Genomic DNA, 27,019 nt, shown 5'->3' on the forward strand with positions numbered 1-27,019 from the left:
CTGGAGGTTGATCTGCCCCCTCTCCTCTCTCCGACGTCTCCGCTGGTCCCGTCCAGCCTTCCTTCATCCTTGGTTTCCTCGTCCAGCCCTGAGGGGGCTTCCTATTCTCCAGTGCCTGTTCCCTAGTTAAGCCCAGGATGGGCTCCTGTTCCCTAGTTAAGTCCAGGAAGGGCTCCTAATCCCCAGTTAAGCCCAGGATGGGCTCCTGTTCCCCAGTTAAGCCTGAGATGGGCTCCTGTTCCCCAGTTAAGCCCAGGATGGGCTCCAGCCCCAGAGTTTGCTCCAGTGTTGGCTCCAGCCCCAGAGCTTGCTCCAGTGATGGCTCCAGCCCCAGAGCTCGCTCCAGTGCCTGCTCCTAGAATGTGTCCTCCTGTGTCTGCTCCTAGAATGTGTTCTCCAGTGCCAGCCCCTAAATGTGCCCTCCTGTGGCCGTTCCTCAAAATGCCCACCCTCCCACCCGCTCCTGCCTCCTCCACCAATGTTGTCTGGCAGCCCCTCTGCTCACCCTCAGCCCACCATCATTGCGGTGCAAGCTCCGCGGGACTCCCATCCTCCAGCATCGCCGTGCTCTGATTCTCCCTCACCTCCGCTTCCTGCCTCCAAGGCCTGGACTCCGCCTTGGCCCATTGACCCGTCGGCTCCACCATGGCTTCTAGCTCCCTCCTCTCCATCGTGGCCCGGCAGTCCACAAGCGCAGCCTGGCTCCCTCGTCCCTCCGGCTCCGCCATGGTCTGGCGTTGACCATCCTGCGCCTCGGGACTCCACTCCTCTGGCTTTGCCTCGTCCCTCCGTCCCTCTGGCTCCATCAGGCTCCTTCATCCCCTCGGGTCCACCTCAGCCCTCTGTCACTCTGGCTCCACCGCGTCCTCCCGGATCCAAATCTCCGCGTCGGTCGCCGGCACCAGCCGTCACCCTGGCTCTTCAGCTCTCCGTCTCCACCTCAGGCTCCTCCTCCACCTGCTCTGCCACCATTGGTTGGCCCCCTGGAGTTGGTGGCCATTCCTCCTCCATGGCTCCTCCCACCGTCGGTCCACCATGGGCTGTTATGGCTGTGGCCTGGGTCCTGCTGGGCTCCTCCTGCTCCAGGTCCCTCCTGTCTCCTCCCTCCATCGTCTCCTCCCTGGCTCCTTCCTCCGTGGTCTCTGTCTGCTGGCCCCCTTCCAGTAGTCTGTCCTCCACCGGAACTTCTTCCCAAGTTCCCACCCACACCTCCCTCTGTTGTTCCTATGGTGCAAGGTCGCACCTTCCAGGAGGGGGGAGTAATGTCACACCCCTGGACTCATTATGTTTTGTTTTCCCTGCATGTGTTCCATTCCCCATGTTCTGTGTGACCCAGTTTCTGTCCCTCCTTAATTGATTAGCTCCCAGGTGTGTCTGATTAGTGCCCAGGTGAGTCTCCTTAGTCCCTTGTTAGCCTGTCTTTAAAACCCATGTATGTTCAGTCTGTGTTGGTCGGGTCTACCAGTTACATACGTGTGTCTTCCTCCTGTGTTCCATGTTGGATTTACCCCTGTGTTGGATTAATAAAGACTCTCTCGATTACTCTTGACTCCGTGTTCCTTCCGGCAGCGTAGTGTGACAGAGAGAGAGAGAGAGAGAGACGTTATTTCGGGGTCCAATAGGTTGCTGGTTTCCGTGCTCAATGAACCCCCCCCCAGATTATCAATTTATTGTTCAGTCATTTAATTTAGATGTTTATTTCTATTTTCTATTTAGATGTCTATTCTATTTCGGAGCCAATGGCTTGCAAGACCAAGGTGGAAACGGGGGCTCAGCAGGCCGGATCAAAGCCAGGGGGCTTAGGAACAAGGTGTAGCTGACGGGCTTTTTTTGTTGTTATTTTTGCTTATTTCATGTCAATGCCTAAGAAAATATAAAGTAGAGCAATTTTGATATTGCTGTGCTGTTGCAGGTTGGAGAAAGATACATGCGAATGAGAGAGACTGGTAGATAGAGAGAGACTAGTGTACTATTACCTTAGGACTGTCTGTCTGTTGTGGAAATGACAAACAAAGCCATTTATGGTGAGTTGAGGAAGGCAGTTCAGAGCCACATGTGTCGACTAAAAAGAATCATTTTTCAGCAAATTCTTTCCCCATGGACGGGGAGGATGTTGATTCAGAAAAATAATTTCAGCATTTCTTTCACCTCTCTCCTATTTTCTCTCCTTCTGTTTAGAGAGGGCCCAGGTGCAGGGATAGACAGAAACATAGCTCTTCTTTATTGGACTGATGCGCACTTCTCAACCTGGCTTCACATCCGTCTACAGCATCTCTGGGGGATTTGTATAGTCAACAAACTAACACAAAAATTATAAGAAAATACAGAGAATTAGTTCTGTAAAGGATAATATGCATACATGTAAGTGCATACATAAACATAAACAGGTAAGTGTGTTTATGTGAGGGAGCGTTTTCATACAACATTTAACCAGTGTTAAAATTACTACATATTAGCAGTTGTGTGACCATTCAGTTCATTTTGTTGAATAAAATAATATACAATTATATGTTTTCTATAAAAAGCTTTTTACAGTTTGTATATTCCATGTAAATAACATTGGTCAATGGTCTTCTTATGGCATGCTGCCATTTTAGCATGGTTAATTGTGAGTAATTTTATTAAATATTCATGAGCTTTGCACATTTATAAAAAATTTGACATGATGTGCTTAGGTTAGGAACCTGAGAAAAACTAGAGTGACAGGGACAGTATTATTTACAAATAGTCTTTGCATCATTCAATTTTGCATGCTTGTCACATGCTATACCTGTCCAATCAATCTTAGTTACCTTGTAAATATGCAAATATTTGCTTCTCAGGTTTTAAAAATGTAAAAGTGTATCTTTTAAAAGAATCCTTAAAAAAACATGCCGCAGTCTATTCCTTGACCAAGTCCTATTGGAAACAATGTATCTAGGGATACAAAAAAAAAAAAAAAAAAAAACCACACACTCCCAAATAGAATGACCAGAGTTGCTAATGGATCACATGGCATGATTGCACTTCTTAGCCCTATATTTATTTTCAGGTTTGAGGTGTGAAAACTCTTACTGAATATGTGAAAACTCTATAACACTTCAGTTTATGGATCAATTCTCACTATTACTTTACATCCCTAATCCTACTTAATACCTAAACTTAACAACTACCTTACTAATTATTAATAAGCAGCAAGCTAGGAGTTTATTAAGGCAAAAGTCATAGTTAATGGTTTGTTTGCGATAACTGTACCTTAAAATAAAGTGTGACGGAAAACTCTAAGACTGAATATATTATGTCTTTTTATACTGAAATGAGATAAAGTTGCCACAAAAAAGTTTCACATTTTTGCTCAAAAGTCTTGGCTAAAGTTGGATTGATTTCACAGGTTTTTCACAGATTTAAAGGACACTGGGGATTTCCTGAGACTGTTGAATAATGTGGTGATACCTGAAAAAACTGTGTCATTTGATGCACTGTTACTGTGTTATTTCACATGATGTTTTTATTAGACACGGTGCATTTTTTTTTCTCATTTAATAGAGAATCACATTGTCTTTGATATTTAGACTTATAAGAGATAACGGTCCCACTTTATATTAGGTGGCCTTAACTACTATGTACTTACATTTAAATTAATAATTTAATACAATGCAATTATTGCGTACATACATGTTTTTACACTGTACTTATCTATTTTTAAAATACTTGCATGTAAATACATATGTAATTAATTTCTGTAATTACATTTATAATTACACTATTGACCCATCCCTTTATACCTTAGCCCTCTCTTAAATCTATACCCATACCACCAAACCCATCCCTACCATTACCCGTATCCCACCTCAATAGCAGCAGAAGTGTTTTGCAACACAATATGAACACAAAAAATATATTATACTTATTTTTTTTTGATGTAAGTGCATAGTAGTTAAGGCCACCTAATATAAAGTGGGACTGAGATTACAACAAAAAGATACTGAAAGTTTCAAAACTCAAAACTATCTCCCCAGTTAAAATGTTTTTTTTTTTTTTACTCTTCTGCAACACCCAGATTTGACGCCATGATTCTCTTCAAAACACCCCTTGCCATGTGTTATCATCGTATGTAATCAAGCAGGCGAGTAATAACAACTCATTTCTGTCCACTAATCATAAAAACGGTACTGCTGTAATATCATACAGGTATACATTTATTTTAAATTGATTATTAAATAGATTAATTAAGGTTTATACATGCTATTTTCCATGACAGAGTTCAAGAGTCTTTTTATTCACTTTTCATTACTACTGGAGTTGTCTGTTTGCTTAGTTTCACATGATTTTTGAACAGCAAGCACAAACTATGCAAAAGCAGCAGCTCTTCTGGTGCACTGTGTCTGAATTCGCCCACTTGTTTTCATTAACTTATTCAACTGAATGAATGAATGATGCATTTATATAGTGCTTTATTGAGTATTGTTGTACACCCAAAGCGGTTTACATAGTTATTATGGGGGGGGGGGCTGTCTCCTCAGCCACCACCATTGTGCAGCATCCACTTGTATGATGCAACGGCAACCACAGTAGAACGGCGCCAGTGCGCTCACCACACACCAGTTACAGGTGGAGAGGAGACAGAGTCATACTGTAGAACCAGTGAAGTGGATGGGGATTATTAGGAACCCATGATTGACAAGGGCCAGTGGCGGGGATTTGGTCAGGATCTTGAAAAATATAGCACAAGTAATATGAACTGCATTATGGTGGTTTTCTGGTGTTTTTGTCCCATTCTGTCCCAATTCACATTCAGTTCATGGAAAGAAGCAGCCTAGTTTTGGATTCACAGAAGCATGAGTAAAGATACATTTTCATGTTTGAAATAACTGTTCTTTAAAGCTTGTGAACACTTATACTGGTCTAGTACTGGAATATTTCTTATGTGCATAAAACAGATCAAACAAATTAACTCATTCACATTGTTTAAAGAACTCAGTCCCAGAGGCAGTCTCAGTACATTTGCCTTTACTCACATAGAAAAAAAAATATAATAATAATAATAATAATAATAATTATTATTATAATTATAATAAAATACTTTATACAAAATAGGTTTTTTTTCTTCTTCTTCTTTTGTTTCTGAGTTTTCATCACATAATTTGACAGAGGAAGAAAGAGCCATATTTTTAAAAGCTGCAACCTACAAAAAAGACATTCAAAAAACTTTTTTCTCTTGCTTGTTGAGGAGATAACAAATAAACAATCAATAAACAGTCAGTGACCTTGTATCATCTACTTTTAAAAACACTTAAGAGAACAGAACTTAAAGTAATGTGATTCATTTGGGGTTTCAGGTTTTGTTTGTTAAGCAGCATTTGTTTGCTATGATGACATTAACCAACAGCAAATCATAGAAACATTAGAAACAGTAAGGGTGTTTTCACACTGGTTCTCTTCGGTTTGTTTGGTCCGGACCAAAAAATAAAAAGGTACATTTGGTCGCGGTCCATTTAGCATTCACACTGGCACTTTTGACAGCGAACCTAAAGGCATAGTTCACAACCTGGGGTGCGTTTCCCGTACAACTACGTAATTCCTATGCATTTGAAATTACGTTACGCAGGAGTCGAGTAATAACACATCATTAATTTGTTCTGCAATAAATTATATATGCCTATACAAATACAGTTGAAAAAATATGGGTTTTTAAAAAACTGTGATGTAGTTTTGTGGACACCTGTTGCTTATTTTGCTCAATTTTTCCTATTTAAGTGTCCTTGCCATTCAGCCATGTGTTAATGAAAATGAAAACCCCAATTTTCAAAGCATGAAATTGCAGTTCTTTTGGAGGAGGTAGAAAATAATAAAGTCCAGCTATTTTCAAAGCTGAAAAAAATACTGCATTACACTGACAAAAAATAAAATCTGGGCAGAAATCACTCAAAAAAATAAATGATGCTGGCTATGGACAAAGCCCAAAATAAGTCAGGAATAAGTGGAGGGACTTTGCAAGTGTGACAAAACGGAGGGCTGCGGCACGTAAGAGGGAAGCAAACAAGACTGATGGGGGTATCAATTCAGTTGTCCCTCTCCCTACAGAGCAAGAGAAAGTTTTGGCCATCCTGGTATGGAGACAGATTAATCTCAAATATAATTCACGCAAAAAACACGATTCACACATGCGTAAACAATTTCACATGCATGAAACCTAATCCACGTACACACAAAAAAAATTAACGTGCGTGAAAAAAATAATATATATTCACAAAAAGCAATTCACATGCGCAAAATAAAATTATATATTCATAAAATACATTTCACAAATGCAAAACACAATTCGTAGATATACAACTGTGCACAAAAAACCTTTGAATGTTTAAAATGTACGAGTGTCTGAATGTACAAATCGTCATTTACTACGAATCCACTCGGATTTGTGTGTGTGTGTGTTTTTGAGACTTTCCTGGCAGAGCTCTCTTCCTACGTGGGTCTGTCGTACTCTTTAGCCAATCAGATTCGAGCTTACCATTCAACCAATCATATCATAAGCCACTGAGAGTGCATCAGAAGCTCGCAGGCAATCGGGGAGACGTCAAGAGAGAAGCCCATAGAAGCCCTGGCGTTACATTTTAAAATACTATACAAAATAATTAATCAGAATACTTACTCCTGCTCACTCATGCCAAAGAACTCCCCGCTCAAGCTCGCCGTCTCTGAAAGATTAACGATGGCAGTTTGCATGCACAGCTACTAGAAGATTTACATCTGTCAGACAGGTTGCTGACGTCATCAAGCTTAGTTTGAGTCTGCGCGTCAGAAACGGAAGTTCTAAAAATCGCTAAAAATGGGCTTCACTTGTCTCAATTGAGTTCCAATTGGGTCGCTGTGTCCATTTCTTTTACTGTCTATGGGATAACTGATGTAAAGGCTTAATTTCCGTTCTAATTAATCCGTATTGCGCAAAAGGTGCGCAGAATTGTGCTCCTTGAATGCACTCTCGGTTGCTTATGATATGATTGGTTGAATGGTTAAGCTCGCATCTGATTGGCTAAAGAGTACGACAGACCCACGTGGGAAGAGAGCTCTGCCAGGAAAGTCTCAAAAACACACACACACAAAATCCGAGTGGATTCGTAGTAAATGACGATTTGTACATTCAGACACTCGTACATTTTAAACATTCAAATGTTTTTTGTGCACAGTTTGTATATCTACGAATTGTGTTTTGCATTTGTGAAATGTATTTTATGAATATATAATTTCATTTTGCGCATGTGAATTGCTTTTTGTGAATATATATTTTTTTTCACGCACGTGAAATTTTTTTTGTGTGTACGTGAATTAGGTTTCATGCATGTGAAATTGTCTACGCATGTGTGAATCGTGTTTTTTGCGTGAATTATATTTGAGACTAATCTGTCTCCATATCCTGGGGCCTGTTGCATTGGAAGGACCCTTGGAGGTATAGATACATAGATAAATGTGCATCAACCAGGCCTTTGCCTTCAAAGTTCATGCCTCTAACATCAGGCTTCACATTTTCAGAGGGCAATAAGAAGAAACAACGCCTTAAGTTCAGTTGTTAGCTACACTGCATTAATATGCTGTTGGAAGTTTTTAATGGAGGTGGTGGGTGATGACCTGGGGCTCAGCAAATCTTCAGTCAGCAAAACTGTGACAGTAGTAACACCTTTGCTGTTACAGCTTATGAAGAACATCCTGATTTTCCCCCAAACTCCTGAAGAAATCCAGCTGGCCAATCAACAGTATTGACAACATCTCCAGAGTTATTGGCATCACTAATGGCACCCTTATCCCAAGTGTCAAACCCTGTGGTAAATGAGCCCTTGTACATTTACAGGAAGGGATATCCCAGCCATAAATGTTCCAAATAGTGTGTGATCACAAGGGGATGTTCAATGACATTGTAGCAAAATGGCTTGGAAGCACACGACTGTTTTGTGTGGGCCACTTCTGCAGTTTGCCAGGTGGCTGAAGAGGGTGGCTTTGGTGATAGCTGGCTGCTGGGAGACAGAGGATATCTTCTTCACCCATACCTCCTGACACCTGTGCAGCATCCAGCCACCATTGCAGTTTAAACCATTTGTTTAATCTGACATAACATCTGTTAAATATTTTATTTGCCAATATGCCCCCTGCCCCACAGACTTAAATGAACACTTAATAAAATATAAAATACTTTTGCAAACAGTGTATATACTGTGTGTGTGTGTGTGTGTGTACAGTATGTGTGTGTGTGTGTATGTACAGTATGTATGTATTTATATATATATATATATACACACACACACACACACACACCGAACGAAATGCAGGCTGCGTTCCAATCAAAAAAAAAAACCTTTTCTTCGAACGAAATGCAGGCTGCGTTCCAATCGACATGATTAATGCTTTCAGAGGGCACTTCGAAGGGAGAATAATTGCGAGGACCATGCTCTTATATAGTTTCAAACTGAATTTGTGATAAAAAAAAAAAAAAAAAAAAAAAATTAAAGGTGATTTAGGTAAGATCTATGCACCACAACTTTCTTCCAAATCACTCATCGTGGATGGTGAAATCTTCGAAGGGAATAGGGCATAGGATCGATAACTCTGAATAGAACACACCCCAGGTGCAGCGCAATCAATGACATCGACACAGCAAACTAACAACGACCTATGCCTCTAACCACAGGTGAAGAGCTTTTTTTCCAATGACACAAGTTTGTGATGCAGTTTGCGAATGTTTGTTTGAACCATGGTTTCGGGAAACACCGAATCCTTGAACTACGCTGGTAACGACGGAACTTGTGACCATAGTTGGCTAACAATGCTTTTGGGAAACGCACCCCTGATTGGTTGGGTTGAATGACATATATTTTGTGACGGAATTCACAGAACACTCCAAACAAAAGCTGTGTTCGACTTAAAGCAGCACTGCGCAGACCGATCAGTGACATCAAAGTACCCATTCACCAATCGGTCTGCTTAGCACCAGACGTGGAAAGTAACAAATTACATTTACTCGCGTTACTGTAATTGAGTAGCATTTTTGTGTACTTCTACTTTTTAAAGTAATTTTTAAAATCTGTAATTTTACTTTTACTTAAGTATATTTTGTTTGAAGTATTGTACTTCGCTACATTTTAAAACACATTAATAACTGAGTAAAAAAATAAAAATAATCGCTCCCTGGAAACTACTGCAGTAAATAATGGGCAGGAGAGCAAACTGGCGCTAAAATCACAAGAAAGATGCAGACGGACAAAACAGGTGTTAGTGGTGCAGACACCGCTGAAAACGAAACCCCGTCATATTCTGAAGTTGAACTCGAAGGAAATGAAGTAAACCCTTGGCCATATTGATGCTTTATTATGCAGTGTAAGCTGTGCTTGCCTAGGAAGACCAAACTAGCATCTTATAAAATCTCGACAAGATATCAACCCTTCGCAAGCATGTAGAGGTAAACTAAATAATTGCATCGTTGCATTGGTGGTTAAAATGAACATTTGACATTTTAGCAAGAGGTTGTGCACAAATTAGCCAAAAAGACAGTGGTGGGAGTATGCGATATATATCGTCTGCGATAATATCATAATTGTTGTTTTAATAATGTGCGCGCGCATTTATAGTGCGTTCTTTCACTGTGTGATTCAGTCTTGTAAAATGCATTTAGAATGATTACAAAATTGAAGATATAGGGGCAGAAAATTTACATATTTATATCATTTCATATAGTAAATCAAAATCACACAAAGAATGCCGTCTTTTTTTTTTTTATAATTAATTTCTTATAATTTCAAATGAGTATTCAACATTTTATGTCTTGTATATCAAAACATTATTCTTGCATTTGTAACTGCAGGTTAAATGGATTCTTGTCCTGCATTAAACAGTGTGTAAATACATCTAAATGCCACTTCCGATGAAGCTTCTGCATTTCCTCTGCATTAAAAGATGAGTTTGTTGATACTGATTTGCCTGGTAACAGCCCAAATGTCTTATTATTCTAAATAATGGATTCCTTTAATTAAAAACAACTAGTTTGAGATTAATAGGCCTATCCCAGGGGTGTCAAACTCAGTTCCTGGAGGGCCGCAGCCCTGCAGAGTTTAGTTCTAACCCTGCTCCAGCACACATATTATGTAGTTTTCAAATAAGCCTAAATGATTAAATTTGCTGGATCAGGTGTGTTTAATTAGGGTTATATCTAAACTGTGCAGGGTTATATCTAGACTGTGGCTCTCCAGGAACTGAGTTCGACACCCTTGGCCTGTCCCATTTTTGCCTCCCTCCCACTGTTAAAATGTAACTAAGTAATTTTTACTCTGAGTAAATTTTAAGTGAGCTACTTTTTACTTTTAGTTGAGTAGATTTTTAGACTGGTACTTTTACTTGTACTTAAGTAAAATTTCATTAATGTAATGGTACTTTTACTTGAGTAGAATATTTTTGTACTCTTTCCACCTCTGCTTAGCACCACTTTAAGTCGAGCACACTAATGCCCATCTTTTTACCTGTCTCGGTCCACTCGTTTGGTGCACACCAAGGTTCTGATGGCAGCGTTCACACTTACTCAAATGAACCGCACTAACAGAGCAATCACAAACGTGACAAGTGCGAACACACCCAAAGTTTCACTTAGTTTGGAAAATAAATAATAAGAATTTATTATTATTATTATTATTATTATTATTATTAAATATAACAAAGTAAGAATAAAACTAAACAGTGCGATAATAAACTAAACTGCGATAATAATAATAATAATAATTATATATATATATATATATATATATATATATATTATATATATATATATATATATATATATATATATATATATATATACACACACACACAATATTTTAGTATTTCTTCCTTTTAAATTATCTAAAAATCATTAAATGAAGACAGATCTATATTGGATGCAAAACTGATGAAAATATATATTCATAACTATATTTATTTGCCAACCCCCACTAGCATTTAAGCATAAATCTGTACAAAATCAAATCAAACAAAATACAGTTAGGGTTATGTTTAAAAAGACTAAATTTATTATTATTATTTTTATTTTTATTTTTATTTTTGCAGTGTGGTAATCATTCAGTACCAGTATATGTCGAAATGTTTTTTACTATTCAATACCAATGTAACATGCACTGTCACAGAACATGTTATGAGGGGTGTACTGCTGTCAATTTCCCATGATTTAAAACAAACTGCATCAGGCAATGAAATCCATTTTGAAATTTATTGAAGTCTTGATCGGGAATGTTTTCCTATTGTTGAACACAACTGAATTCTATAAGCCAGGGCTCATTAACTGCTTGCATACATCACTTAGACAGCATAAAAGACTCATATTACACCATTCCCAGATGCCTCGGTTATGATAGTGTGGAAGGCTATAGAGATGAGATGAGAGAGCACCAGTGACATATGACAGACAGAGAATGAGAGGAAGGCTTCTGATGATATTGCTGAGTGACAGGTTCTCACTCTCAAGGTGTCAACTGCTGCTGAGTTCACATTTACAATAATACCCCAAACTATCATCACTCCAACTTCAGATACAGGAGCAGCTGATTAAATGTGTCAAAATGCTTAATATATGTTTTGAAACATAGGACATAATTTAAGTCATAATTTGCATTTACATGACAATGATGTACTAAAAATGGAAACGTTTTTCCTTTGCATTTTTTAAAAGTTTGCGTACAGACGACAACACAGTCAAAATGATCCCCGGATTCCCACGGATCCACAAAAACAACTAAAAATTATTATGCTTTATTATGCATACCAGGCCAGTAGTTGGTGATGTCACTTTATTAAGAAACACTATGTGCCTGTGCACATACACACATCTATAGACTGAATGCATGATACACATTTGCATGACATCACCATTTTCATAGTTTACATGGAGACGATAACGTTATCATTTTCAAAACCCTCACTTTGAAGCCGTTTTCAGAAGTTTGTGTTTTCAGGCCCCTAAAACACTATTGTCATGTATTTGCATAATTTCTCAAATTTTTGTGGACAGAAGTTTACAGCAACTCACCAGTACTCCACCAAAATGAAAGCCTTATGATTTGAAACATTAAGTTTGAGGGTTTAAAAGTTTGAAAGTAAAGAATTGTAAGACATAAATATCAGTATTATAATTTGTAGTGTAAAATAAATATATATTTTTAATATTATCACATACTCGTTTTTTTATTTTGATAGTTTACAACTGTAATGTACTTTATCATTCTTTTTTATAATTGTAATTAAAATGAATAATAATAAGCTCAAATCTCAATACATGACAAAATAATTATAATTTTTCTGTATGTAAATAATAATAATAAAAATGATTAAGATGTTTGTTTACTGATTGTTTCCATTAACCAACATCAAATGATCACAAATTATTGAAATATTAACTAGCATAATGTAAAAAATAAAAGTTAAAAAGGGGGTTTGGCGGATTAAAAATAAATAAATAAATAAATAATAATAAAAATGTTTGGGAACCCCTGCTTTAGAACATATCCAGCACATTCAAAACACAAGTGCTGTTATCTGTTAATGCACTGGAAACAAAAGCAATAGAGCAACTCTTACTAGTCTTTGTTTTTACCATGTTCTCCTGCATCACTGTTACCTAGCAACAAGGGGTAAACAACTGCTGTTTAATGTGCACATATAGCAGTTTGGAATAAAAAATAAATAAATAAATAAATAAATAAATAAATGTTTTAAAAGAAAAAGAAAAAGAAATTACAGTGTGTGAACACAACCCAAAAGAGGCCAACAGAAACGGGAGCAATCGAACCTGGACCAAGCAATCAAACCAAGTATGAAAGCACCTGAAATTGCGAAACCAAGGAGGTTGCATCCATATTTCTATAAAAGGACTATATGCTAAGGGACACCTTTAGCATTTGTGTAGTGATGTGCAAAACTCAAGCAGCAGTATTTAATGCCTTGGGAGTGAGAATGAGTTGTGTGTGAGGTAAAAAGTATTGTTGTTATTTTACAGAGTGAGTATGCAGGTTGAGCTCCTGTCTCTGGGGTGACAACAGAAAGAGTGTTCGTTTGTGTGTGTCTGTGTGTGTGTGTGTGTGTGTGTGTGTGTGTGTGTGTGTGTGTGAGAGAGAGAGAGTATATGGCGGAGAATGTGTGTGTGCAAAGAGATATCTGTGTTAATGAGGTGCAGGTGGAACAACTGCTGGTCAGAGTCGGCAGGAGATACCAAATTTGCAGATGGTTTCAATAAAACAGACAGGAAAAAATTGCAACAGAAAATGCTTTTAATGTATGTCTCTGTATTTTTGAAGCCCTAAAGAACATCATCGTCATCATCATCACACACACACACACACACACACACACACACACACAAGGACACACACACAGACTCTGTAATCCTTCTTTGCACATGCTGCAAATTCAAATGAAAACAATGGCGACAGATCAAAGAGGTTTCTCAAGATGGGACGGGAAAGTGAAGACAAGAAATGAATGCCTGAACATTTCAGCTGCAAGCTGAGACAGAAAATATGATCTATATGAGGAACTTAAATGCAAGACCCCATTTACATCTGTACAGAAAACCCAGTAAAATCTTCTCATTGCCCTTGTGAGAGGTGTGTGAATCTGAATTACAGTAATCATGGGAAATACAAATAATTTATTAAACAGGCTGCAAGTGCTCTTGGGATCCAGTGAATATTCTCTTGAAAGTATCTGCAAATTATACCTGAGATAGTTCACCCCAAAATAAGGTGGAAATTTACTAAGTAAATTTACTTAGTAAATAAGCAATTTACTAAGACTCGATCAGTCAGTGGTGGCTCATGAATTTTAAAATAGAGGAGTCACACTAATTGTATTGGTCTGGGGATCCCTGCCAATTATTATTAGGGGTTCAAGCACGCAGTGCTGAAACCCTATTGTAATTGTTAGGATTTTATTATTATTATTATTATTATTATTATTATTATTATTATTATTATTATTATTATTCCCTAAAACTGAACGGGCATCCCGTAACCGTAAGGCCTAGAGAGCTGAAACTTGGTCAAAAGGTAGTAGTCTGGCTCGCTACTCAGGAGCAAAGACCTAGCCCAGTCGGCCTATGGGGAACACTACAGCGATCAAAAACTCAAAAGTGCTCATCACTCCTAAACCGCTTGTCAAAGACTCAAATATTTTACATTTTTGGAATCCTTGGGTCAAGCGTAATTAAAAACGGTCACTCTAATTTTGGGTCTAGGAGGCCTTGTTTTTCTACAAATTTGACGCATGTCCAAAACCTACACTTGCAAACTAGTTATTATTATTATTATTTGCTTAACCACTTTACAATTGCTTTTTGGTGGCTTTTAGTCAGAAAATGTAAAGAAAATGACACAAGATAATTTTATTTCACTTACCTGGTCTATCACTTGAAGCAAACATCCATCTCTTCTTAAAAGTCGTGTTAAAAGAGAGTTGCCTGTTGTGCAATTTATTTAAGCCGACTGCTGTAACCTATATCCAGCTTACAGTAGGTCTGTTCTCCCTTTATTTGTAACGTTATACCATTTGAATGACAGCTTGGTAAATCTGTTGGCAATCAAATATTCAATATTGCTACTCATCATAAGTAGCCTACTTGGTACATTATCAGCGCAGCGGGAGAAGTTCAAACTAATATCACATAATTTACGTCTCTATGATGATGGGTTGATATACCAGAAGCTAGCCTCCCCTGCGAGGTTTCTTTTCTCAACACTCCTTAGGGCTGAAAGTGAACACTCAGTGCTGATTGGCATTTTTATTTTATTTATTTTTTAATGCCAAAAAAATTTGTATGGTATTGCAGCTGTGAAATTGCAAACAAAATATACACATTATGAGACATGAACTAAAATGAATTGTGAATTTTATTAACATTAAATTGTCCTCATTTTCACCTCAAAATTTTGGGGAAGCTGTGCCTCCCCTGCCTCCACCGACGAGCTGCCACTACATTCAGTCAAATTTGACAAGTTTTGGTAGTTTACAAGACACATTAGAACTAATGGTGCCTGGTGACATTAATTTAATGTACTGTATAAGAACTATTCCTTCATGTTTGAATGAGTGCAAGCATGAAACTGACTGGATTTGATAACTATTTAAATTTTGCCCTGTCCCTCACACAGAGCTATTGAATGCTTTCAGAAGATTTAGAATATAGTCTCCAGAGTCATGCAGACTACTTTTATTGTGCTTTTATAATGTCTTTTTGTTCTTTTCAGAGCTTGACAGTCCCTGGTGACTGTAAGTTTTCATTTTATCAGCATTCTACAGCAACATTCTGCTGAACTATTTTGCTAAATTTCTGTGTTCCAAGCAAGAAAGTAAAAGTTGAATTTTATTAAAGTTAACTTCTTGTCAATTTCAAGTTGGATTAGGAATGACAGGAGAGTGAGAAAAAAATGCCAATTTTCCTTTTGGAGTGAACTAACTGTTACACTTGGACAAACATACCAACAATCAATAAATCAAACAATAATAATAATAAAAAAGCAGTGGTGCATCGGGTAGTTAGTAGAGTCTGCCCTGCTTCATGTCCTGTGCACTCTTTACCCTTTCCTCAATTTAACAGTTGTCTCTCTGGCCTAAAAATAAAAGGCTGAAAAACCCACAGATCAATTTAAAAGGATAGTACAATGAAAATGGAAATTCTATCATCATTTACTCACCCTTGAGCATAAATGTGCACCTTTATGAAATTCTTTCTTCTGCTGAACACAAAAGAAGGTATTTTGAAGAATGTAACCAGACAGTTTTTGGTCCCCAATGACGTCCACAGTATTTATTTCATTGAAATCAATGGGGACCAACAACTGTTTGGTTAATAATTTTCTTAAAAATATGTTATTTTGTGTTCAACCAAATAAAAATAAAAAAATAAAAAAATAAATCATGCCGGTTTGGAACAACTTGAGGGTGAGTGAATGACAGAATTTCCATTGTCGGTGAGCTATCCCTAAAAAAGGCTAATTAAAAGCAAAAATTATGTTTTTGGTTTAAAAAAATTACACTGTGAGGCTGAACTGCTGTTAAACCAATGTGTATTGAAATGTCACGAAGTCTTGATTAATTTCCATCTCTGAAACAGAAGTTAGGAGTAGGTTGTTTTTTTTTTTTTTTTTTTTTTTTTTTTTTGCGTAGAAGGCATAAGACAAAGTTGCAACACAACAGCAGACAGCAAGAAGATGACAAAACATTTCATGCACAGTTCAACACCACAGGCTTCATTTCCGTTATGCCTCTGCTTCAATATCAAATCCATGTTATATGTGTATAATCTCTCACTCTTTCTCAGTTTAGAACATTCTACTTCTATCTCTCTCTTCAATCATCTTTTCTCTCTCTATCCATTTTTTCTTTCCTGTTTTTGACACTTACAGTACAATGCCAAATAGTACATAAAATACAAGGCAGTGTAAGCTGTCTTAAATTCTCCACAAGTCCTCAAATACATAAATACAGCAGAGCAGAACAGAAATGTTACGGAGACTCAAGGGAGGTCTTCTGTAAAAATGAACATAACTTTTCTCTCTGACTACCTCAGAACCATTGCGTAAATTCTCTGATTAATCCTTAATTAGCATTCTGTTCTGCTGTTGGCTTAAATTAATGGGTTGAAGACATTGACTAAATGCTTAATTTCTACACAAAGGAAAAAAGTGCCTTTTTTTTTTTTTCAAATCAAAACTGCATCCACCTTACAAAATTATACAACATTCTGATGGACTCTCTATCTTCCACAGTGATGGTCCACAGTGTTATGGTTCAAATTCCTGGTTTCCCCTCTAACACTCTTCCTCTTCTCCCTAAGAATCATAGAAGTACAACCGCTGTGGTTAGCAGCAAGGCCATATCTTTATCTACAGTGAAATTTGGAGGTGTAAATAAGTGATTTATAGAATGTAACTTTGTGCTAAAAATGTGTCTAAGCAATCTACAAACCATGAGCCACCATAACAGAACATTGGTTTAGTCTCTGTGCAATATAGGGGACAATCTATTGTAAACAAGCATTTTTTATTTTTATTTTTATTTTTTTGTAGGAAAGGTAAAAAATTTAAAATTGATAAAAAATCATAAGTATTAGCAGGGCTTTATGAGTTAAAAAGAAAATATATAGTAAAACAAATGGAAAAAATAAATAAATAAATAAATAAAAATCAAACAACTAGGGAACAGAGTTATGACAATATCTAACTTTCATTGTTTGTATCGATCAACACACCAGGGTTCAGTTGCAATTTTTAAAAATCAAAACTTCCTCAACACACATGAAGCCATTTCATTCATCCTCTCAACTTTACACCAGTCTGCAACTAGAGCAGTCAACATAACACTTGTTAGACATTATCGTAGTAGCATCAGGCTTCTTTCAAGTGTATAAGAATTCAAATTTATTTAGTTTTTGAGGCATTTCAAACCTTGCTGTAGTTTTTGAGGGCCATGTCTCTGCTTGTTCCAGACACTCTATTTTAATTAGGAATAGTAGTCATGTTCTGCAGCTTGTTCTTCAAAAAAACAACTGTGCATGTGAACCCATGCATTTTCCAGAAGGATCACTTAAAACAAAATATTTCCAGTTTCCTCTGAACAAAAAGGTTGCCTTGTTAATGCAGGATTCTTGTCAATCCTGGTTCCTTTGATTCAGCCCATAGGAGACAAATGTTAAAATGTACAGCAGGTTGGTTATTTCCAAATAGAAGACTGCCTCTCTCCCATATATGTACTGAGCCCTGTGAACAGTCTGTGAGCTGAATGCGGTGTGGGCTGCCCTTGAATCCACCTCAGTGCACTAGCCAGAGAAAAAACAGCAATGTCAGGGACACTGATCATTACACCGGGAGGTGAAAATAGCATTTGGTATCACCACCTGAAATGGCATCATCGCCTCCTGGCACCACATTTATAATGCTTCCTATAAGCATCTGGGCCAATTAAAAGTTTTACATTGTCATGAACAGCAGGCTACATTGTAATGAAGACCAGAAGGCACAAAGGGATTCTGCAGAGCCCATGTTGATTAAAAACTGTGTATCTATGCAGTACATGACTCCTAATTATGGTTTCTAAATCAAAGCTATCATGTGTAGGAGTAATCTATATCTGGAATGCCTCCTTCTCTATATCCACGATTAGAACCATAGCTAGAGTTGGTCATGTTTTGGGATGGCTTGTATAGACCTGTGCCATTCGAGGGGAAGATGGTGTGTATGATGTAATCCTCTCTCACTGGTTTCGGTTGAAGGGGCTGCCTTGTTGCCATTGGTGTCATCTGAAATCCTGGACTTCTGATCTCTAAGATAGTATTGTCTTTCTTTGTGCCTGACTCAATGTAGTCATCATAGTGTTTGCTCTTGCGAGAGCTACTATGGCTGTAATGGTCTTGTGATGTGAAACGTCCTGCACGGTGCCCATACCAGCAGAAAATGCCAATGATAAGAGCGAGGGAAACTATTGCCGTAGCACCTCCAATAATTCCTGCAAGAGGAAGAGAAGTCAGTTTATCAGAGCTCTCATCTTCACCATCATCATCAGGGTGGCTAGGATCAGACGTTTCTGTTCTAGCACAAACTGGAACCTCATTTGATTCTGTGTCCTCCCCAGGCAAACTACTCCTGCTTCCACTGTTAGATACTAGAGGCACCATGCAGATGATGTAGCTGGAAGCAGGTTGCAGGGAAGTGAGAAGATACTCCCGCCGATCACCTCTAACCAAGGTTTCTGTGATGGACCCCATGGCAGAGCTTGTTCCTAGGCGAAGCCAGCTTAATCGAAAGGAAGAAGATGTTTGTGCTACACTCCAAGTAACACGGATGCTGTCATGGGATAGGGGTTTCACATTCAGTGCCAGGTTCTTGCCCACACCGCTGCTGCTTAATGTGTAGTCCAATCCTATTTCTGGGAGACCAACGCCTGGTCGCTTGGACCTAAGTGTAAATAGGGACCCTTGAGGGGGAGAAAGAGTGGTAGAAATGACTCCTGCTGCTCCTCCACTTACTCTGTTACCACCAACGCCAACCCCTGTACCTACTCCAGCACCACCAGCAGCAGCCAACTCACATTCATCCATCTGATTTGTGAGGTCTCTAAGTGCCATGTCTCGGACTCGCTCTGGTGTCTGGCAGATAAAGCCTCTCACTGTAATAGTATTCCCCTTTGCTTCCAGCCAGTCATGTAGCCAGCGCAAGTTGCACCCACAATGCCATGGGTTTCCTCGCACAAGCAGCTGCCCCAGGCTCTCCAAGTCCCTGAACAGTCCTCTGGGAAGGGTAGTCAGATTGTTTCCAGAGAGATCTAGGCGCTGCAGTCTGCGCATTCCATCAAGTGAGCCCCGAGGCATGTGTATAAGGTTATTGTCCTGAAGGGAGAGTCTCTGCAGGTGGGCACTGGGCAAGTTAAGTGGGGGTGTTTGAAGTGAATTACGGACCAGGGAGAGTTCTGTTAAATTTGACAAGCGTGAGAAGGTGTCATCAGCTATGCGTTGATTAGCTAAAAGATTACCATCCAAAACCAGGCGACGTAAAGAGGACAAACCTCGGAAGGCATGTGTAGGAATAGTAGAGATTCGGTTGTCGTCTAAACGGAGCTCTTCAAGTGAGGCAGGAAGACCAGATGGGATGCTAGAGAGGTGGTTTCTGGAAAGGAAGAGGAGACGTAATCGAGGGTTGTCCGCAAAGGCCTGGTCCTCAATACTCACTGTAGAAACAGAGTTGTCGTCCAGATGCAACTTTTCAAGTAGTGGAAGTCTAGCAAGTGCAGTCCTTGGCAAAAGTCTAATATTGTTGTCCTGGAGGTGAAGCTCTCTTAATGAAGGTGGCAAATGCATGGGAAAGTCATCAAGCTCATTATCATAGAGATATATGACACGCACAGTCATGTGATGTTCCAAGGTCCTAGGAAGCCCTGCATTGTCAATGTGATTGTTCTGAAGATAAAGTACAGTTGCAGATGGTGGCAGAGGTGGGATTGCACTCAATCCACGGTCATTGCAGTAAATAAAGTCCTCATCACAGCGACACACAGATGGGCACACTAGGTCACTTTCGCCATCCAGTCCCTGTGCAGAAGCTGCAGTCATCTCCAATAGTTCAGCCAATAATGTGAGGCACAGGAGCAGGAAGAAGAGCAAGTCTCGAAGCTCTCCTATACCTTCAAGAGCCATCATGCAACAGCAAGCTCTCCTCTCCTCCACTTGCCTTTTATAGCACAATCAACCAATTTAAAAACTCTTTACAGAAGATGACTCAAAAATCCATTTAGACTTGTGGCGTGTTTTTTTTTCACCCTGGAAAAAGCAAGAGAGAGAAACACACATTAGTTAGCAAATACCCTGGACAGAACTTTTTTTTTTTTTTTTCAGTAAAAGTCAATGAAATGCCAACATCATATACATGCCAATACATGTTAATTATATCAAGTCTAATTGCTTAATCATACTTACAATTTAAACCATTTTGCATGGTTGCATTTTAATTGACGTTTGAACCAATGGCCTCAATTACTGCACTAATCATCAAGTATTATAAAATATTGAATTAGAAAGACTGACATAGAATGGCATGTTTTCATATTTGATTACCTTATCAGTATCTTTTTAAATACATAATTATCCAATTATAAAATGTATATTATAATCAGAGTCACAATATTTAAGCAATAAGCATGTTGGAGATCACAGATTTCTTTGCAAACTAATTTTATTAAAACTCTATAAACTCTCTGGTTGTTTGAGATACTATGGTTATTGGTCATTCACAAAGAGTACAATGGTACTACACAATTTTTATTTATTTATTTATTTTTATTTCATGTGAAATAATTCAACCATCTACTCTGGTGGCAAACTATGAGACCTTAAGGATTTCTAACCCTGTGGCTTCCTTTTGTTTTACAGCATAGGTCCAGCTTTTGGTCTATAGCCTCGTTGTTTTGTATGTATATGCTAAATTTCATAATGTTCAATAATTAACAGTGCAACTTATTACCTGCTGCTGGCCATTTTTGTTGGTTTGTATGATTGATTTTTCATGTCTAGGTTAGCAATTGACCTGACTAAGATACAAATTAAATGTAATCTTTCTTTCCTAGCAAACTGTTGTGGAGTTATGACAGGTTTTTCTTTGAAGTGCCCCCCATAGGCAGATTTGTATGCAACTTGGCGTGCATCCTCAGAATCTCTTGTTGACTATGTTTGGACATTGTGTAGATATAGTTCAATTAGTCAAATTAAGCAGCACCAGGGCATTTAATTGGTGTAAATATTCATAATTCTTTGATAAATCAAAATTCTTTTGATAGCTTTTTGTCATGAGGGTCTTGCTGAGGGCAGGATTCAATATAATGACCTAGGTGGAGAGATTTAGGGTAGAAAAAATAATAATTGGCAAAACAGTTCAAATACAATAAGGTGAATGTGGAATTAAGGGTTAGTGTAAAAGCGGTGCATGTTGGGTTTATGAAACATATGGTCAAATGAGACTGCTGACCAATATTGCATATTTAGGTCACTTCATACAGTACAGAGATGAAGGATTGAGAGAGGGGAAGTGAGACTGCTTAATGGATAGAGTGGGAGGGATTAGTAAACATGTGTTTGTGACTGGTCTGGATTAAGCAGGTGTTTTCGCTTACAAGGTTTACACTCTTTTAAGATCAGCCTCACCTGGTAGCAGAGACATAATATTAGCATGTATTTTCTAGAGCAGGGTTCTCAACCTGGGGGCTTTGGTTGGGGAATGTTATTTTTAAATATTACTGTTAAAATGTGATATAGAATATCTCAACAAATAAATTGCAACCACACAGAACACTCCAGCATTTTGGCTGCACTTCGCATGTGCAAGAATGGCACATTTTATTGAGTAAAAATCTTGTTTTTAAAACAGTTTATTATTTATTCTCCTAAAATATAATAGACATTATTTAAAAATTCTGGTGGTAAATCAAATAAATCCTTTAGATTATAATCTGAGCCCGTTTTAAGGAGTGTAACAACCATTTTTGCATTCTTACATGTGCAACCCCTGCTTTAAAAAATAAATAAAATAATAATAATAATAAAAATGCATGTAGTGAAATTTATGCAAAAGTGAAATGTCCAGTAAGTAGCAATAAAAATGTGTTCAATTTTCTCAGGAACAGATAAACATGAATTTGGCATTGTTGGTTGTTGTACTCAAACCAGTAGAAATGAAATGTCCAGTGAGTGATGCTAAAAGGTTGATGCTAAAGTATTTGAAAATAACACAGCACCTACATTAAACTCTATTCTAAACCTAACCGATAGTTTTAAGAACAGCAAACTCGTACCCAAGTGCTCTGTATTACAGGTGCTATGATGTACCAGGTGCGCTACTGTGCAAATTTACTATGTCAGAAAAGCCATAAATTTGGAGCTGTTTGTTTGAGGCAAGGAACCATGTGAAAATAAGTCTTTGTGAATCTATAATCTGCCACTGTAATCATAATTTGTGTGAAAAGGAATATGTTATTGGTGTTTTACCGCTACTATTCTCAGTATGTCAGATGGAAATTGCATTGAAATGTATGTGTACAGTACTGTAAGTACATGTTTGGAGTTTTGCAAAAATGTATGTAGAGGGACATTTTTGCAATAAGCCTATGCTGATTATGTGTGTGTCAGACATGGACATCACTATACCCACCACAGCTGTGAGACCAAAAGATTGACTGTAATTGGATCATCCACACAGCTGGTGTCATTGTATGTATGTGTGCAGATACAATATGCCAGTATGTGGATATTTGTATCTGTACATGGCATATGTATATGCATGCCATTATCTATGTGTACAGTATATGAGATGTTTGGGTGCACGTGTGTGGAGGCGAGTGAGGAGTGTGGTGTAGTCACAAGAGGACTTGTAAAAATGGGGCTGTTCAGACAGGCTGTCGCCTTGGGGTGTCTTGCTCTCTGTCCTTTCCAATATTCCTGCCAGTGGGAGGGCAGAACAAGACTATATCAGTTTACATCCAGGGACTCTGGGACAGACCACAGAAATGAGTGAGTGACTGCATATTTGTTGTTTCAGTATCTAGCATTAAAAGTCAGAGTGAAATAAAATTATCTCTGCTCATCCCTACTTCCACTTGGTAGCATGTAGTAACACTGTATTTTATTTGAAAAGAACAGATTGGCCAAATACTTGGGGCTACGTGTCACAAGGACTGCACCAAAACAAAGGTTTTGAGTCACAAGTTCAGCTGTATAAAAAATACTTGTTTCTGGTAGTTATCTCTACATTCTAAACTGGTAAAATGGTAAATGTCACATATCTATCTATCTATCTATCTATCTATCTATCTATCTATCTATCTATCTATTATAATATTGAATAATATTGAACAATTATTTATTCATAATCAGCTACTGTGCATTCAGAAAGCATAAAGACCACCACACACACATATTTTGTCATGCTGGAGACATTTTTTTTTTTTTGTCTATTTAAATTCAGCTAAAAAGCCATTAAATACTGTATAGAATTTAAATACAGGTATGTTTTTAAAGATATACTTTATTACATTAGATAGTATTTCATATTTAAACAAGGATATCCTTCTCAAATTATGGTCAATAAACAGTTTCCTGTTATAACAATTTACCCCATATAGTATGACAACATACCCGGTATACAGTACATCCACATGTGTTCAATGCAATGTATCTTTTTTTTTTTCTTCTTTTTTTTTCTAGACAATAATAGTGGAAATGTTCAATAGCATTAGAAAAGGCTTCAAAGAATTTGTCTCTACAGAAATTGAGAAACTGCAGTATCAAAGTGTGACAGCTAGCCACACTTTCCCCAATAATTTTATCAAGTTAATCTCAAAATATTAAACTATAGCATACTACAGAGCCAACATGGCTGTTTAAAATGTGTGAATGTGTGTCCTCTTAGAGTTTTGAGCCAGCCTGCTGATTGTAATGATTACTGAATGATTACTGAACAAAACCTTCAGCAAAAACCATCAGAATTTAGACAGAAATAAAAATCATTTTGAGAAAACAGCTGTTAAAGATATGTAATCTAAATAGAAAATAATAATAATAATAAAATAATAATAATAATTGTGTAATTTGGATGTTTTCTTTCAGCTAGTCTAAAAGAATATAAAATAGCCCAAACTCATTTCAAACTCATGACATCATGACATTTTTCCAGTGTTATTATTAAAATGTCAACTCTGAATAAAATAAAATAAAATAAAATAAAATAAAATAAAATAAAATAGTCTCATTTGTGTAAATAGACGTTTTTATTTTGCCACTTTGACAAATGCATTATTGCAAACACTGTTAAAACAAATTTATGTCATTATGTGTTGACTGCAGTGGCAGAGTTAGAAAGAAAGTTGTTACATGCCATTATCCGTCAGGCAATGCACTGCTGTAAATATTTTGAGAACTGAAAATCTCAGATGCAGGAGAGAGAGATAGGAATGATGATGGACATTTACAAGTAACTGAGGAAACAGAATGATTAAAGGTTGAATGAAAGCTGCGGGGGAGATGAAGGAACAGGGTTGAGAGACACTTTTGAGTCAGTGTGGTCATAAATTGAGGCTTTGGGAATCAGATGTCTCACTTTACACACACACACACACACACACACACACACAGTATATATAGCACTAGGTCATTTTAAATTTATTTATTGTTGGGATGTTCTGATGTATCGGCCAATAATCGGTTTATTCCGATAAAAGTAATTATCGGCATTTAAAAACAGACAATGATCAGGGCCAATTATATGCTGTTAGTCAAAAGAGGTGTGGAAAAACTGACTGAAACTTGTATGTAAAGAAAAAGTTTCTTGTACAGAATTTATGGCTGTTCATAATGTAATCTCGCTTAAAGGAAAAATAGCTCTGTTAACACAGATTCTATTTGACCCTTTGAATCACCTGTAAACAGGGATGGATTAACATATGGGCTAGGCAGCACTAAAGCCCCAGGGCCTGAGGAAGTAGGTCGCCCGTGATTAGCTGTGGCGGGTAGAAAAAGTAGGCCTACATTGATTGGCTATCGGGAACACTCAAACTTTTACTGATGGGCCAATCACTGAAACCACACCAAGTAAATAAGAACTGTTATAAAAGTTTACTTCAGTTTTTTACATGCTCGACAAGCACATGACAAGTGCGCACTAGAAAGGATCATCCTTGTCCAGTGTCTGCGCTAGTCCTCTCTAAAAGTTATGAGTGATAAAAAAGAATTTGCTTGACTAATTTTAATTCAACAAACTACATTATATATGAACAAAAAGGCTGTGGTGAAGCTATCTGAAAACTTTTATAGATGTTATTTAAGCTTCATGTGCTTAAAGATATTTTACAATACTAATACTATAGTTTATTATTATTATTATTATTATTATTATTATTATTATTATTATTATTATTATGTTTCTGTCCTTGATTTATTAATAAATAATGAATTTATTCCTGTTTAAAGGCCCAAACTCCAGCAAAACATTTATGAGGGAATATGTGGGCTAAATGGGCTGAAATCTAGCCCTGATGATTACCCTTATTTTGGGAGCATTAGAAATCAGTCTAATAGCTGTGTGACATAACACATCTAATTGTTCTAGAACACCTTGGTGTGCATTTCTATTCACCACATCATGATAATCAAATAACAATGAAATTGTGGTTTCAACAAGATGTTTCTAGGCTGTTATAGTAAGATCTATTTTGTTATGAGAAACCAAGTCTAAATTTAATTTTCTTCCAAAGTTAGTGAACGTTATAGAACTATTAAGTGAAATCCCTAGATATTTATAGGAGGTTACCACTTTGTGCTTTGACACATTTAAGGATTTAATTTTTTTGTGACACGACTCATTCTTTCAAAGCCACATTAACTTAAATGTTTGCTATTCAAGACAAATCGTTAAATCGCTAAAACTCTAATCATTAAAACTGCAAATGTATTAAAACTTTTTTGTATGATGATCTTACAGAGTATGAAATGGTGTCATCTGCATATTGATGGATACTGCCTGGGGGATACCAGGAATATAAACTGAAAACAAGGTTGAAGCTAACACAGAGTCTTGAGTAACACCTTTGTTAATAGCTCATGTTTCAGATCGTCATTGCTTTATCTTTACACTTTGGGATCTATTAGATAAGTGAGTAGAGAACCAGGATAAAATTAAATTAGATCCACAAATACTATTCTAGATATCATAATAGAATTATCAACTGTATCAAAAGCTTTAGTGAGATCAATAAAAATAGCTGCACAATACTGTTGACACAAGACTGACTTTAAGCAAGCCCACAGCGGCTAAATCATGCAGATAGGCTTGCTCATTAAAATGTTTAAAAACACGTTTCTGTTTAATCCAGGTTGGAGGTAATCTCTGCATGAAAATGGATCTCAAGGGCCAGACTTGAGGACCCCTGGTCTAGGCTGTCTGGGCATACATTTTTTTCAGATGCATGCTATAAAGCAATGACCAGTTATATAATCAAAGAAAACTTCTGATATGGTATCATTATGGAGTATTTGTTAAAATTACATCCAAAAGCATTTCCTAAATGTTTACTATCATATCTAGTAGGCTTATTAAATGGGGTCATATGATGCGATTTAAATTTTCCTATTCTCTTTGGAGTGTTACAAGCTCTTGGTGCATGAAGAAGATCTGTAAAGTTGCAAAGACTAAAGTCTTGAGGTTCAGAGTTCAGTGGTGCCTGGGGAAAAAAGGGGGGAAGGGGGTCAAGGTCGGGAGGGAGTTCAGCTTTCTGACAGCCTGATGAATGAAGCTGTCCTTCAGTCTGCTGGTCCTGGCCTGGAGACTTTGCAGTCTCCTCCTTGATGACAGCAGACTGAAGAAGCTGTGTGACGGGTGAGTGGGTTCACCTGCGATGCAGAGGGCTTTACGGGTGAGACGGGTTCCATAAATGTCCTAGAAGGAGGGGAGGGAGACACCAATCTATGCGTTGAAGAGTCTTCCGG

General features: G+C 37.6%; 1 protein-coding gene across 2 annotated transcripts in view; it reads right to left on the minus strand.

The window, feature by feature from the left end:
* Positions 1-14,875: 14,875 nt before the first annotated feature.
* Positions 14,876-27,019, minus strand: part of LOC109090279 (leucine-rich repeat transmembrane protein FLRT1-like) — a 77,353-nt gene continuing 65,209 nt past the window's right edge. Inside the window, exons 2-3 of one of the 2 annotated variants that reach the window (XM_042725076.1) lie at positions 18,208-20,311; positions 14,876-17,818 (exon numbers count right to left, since the gene is read on the minus strand). In XM_042725076.1, the coding sequence (XP_042581010.1) occupies positions 17,811-17,818; positions 18,208-20,191 (1,992 nt within the window). In that variant the 5' untranslated portion in view covers positions 20,192-20,311 and the 3' untranslated portion in view covers positions 14,876-17,810. Of the gene's footprint in view, positions 20,312-27,019 lie in introns of both variants that reach the window. The other variant, XM_042725075.1, reaches the window with a different exon arrangement.

Source organism: Cyprinus carpio, chromosome B5 (assembly GCF_018340385.1).
Source record: "Cyprinus carpio isolate SPL01 chromosome B5, ASM1834038v1, whole genome shotgun sequence".
NCBI classification, from domain to species: Eukaryota; Metazoa; Chordata; class Actinopteri; order Cypriniformes; family Cyprinidae; genus Cyprinus; species Cyprinus carpio.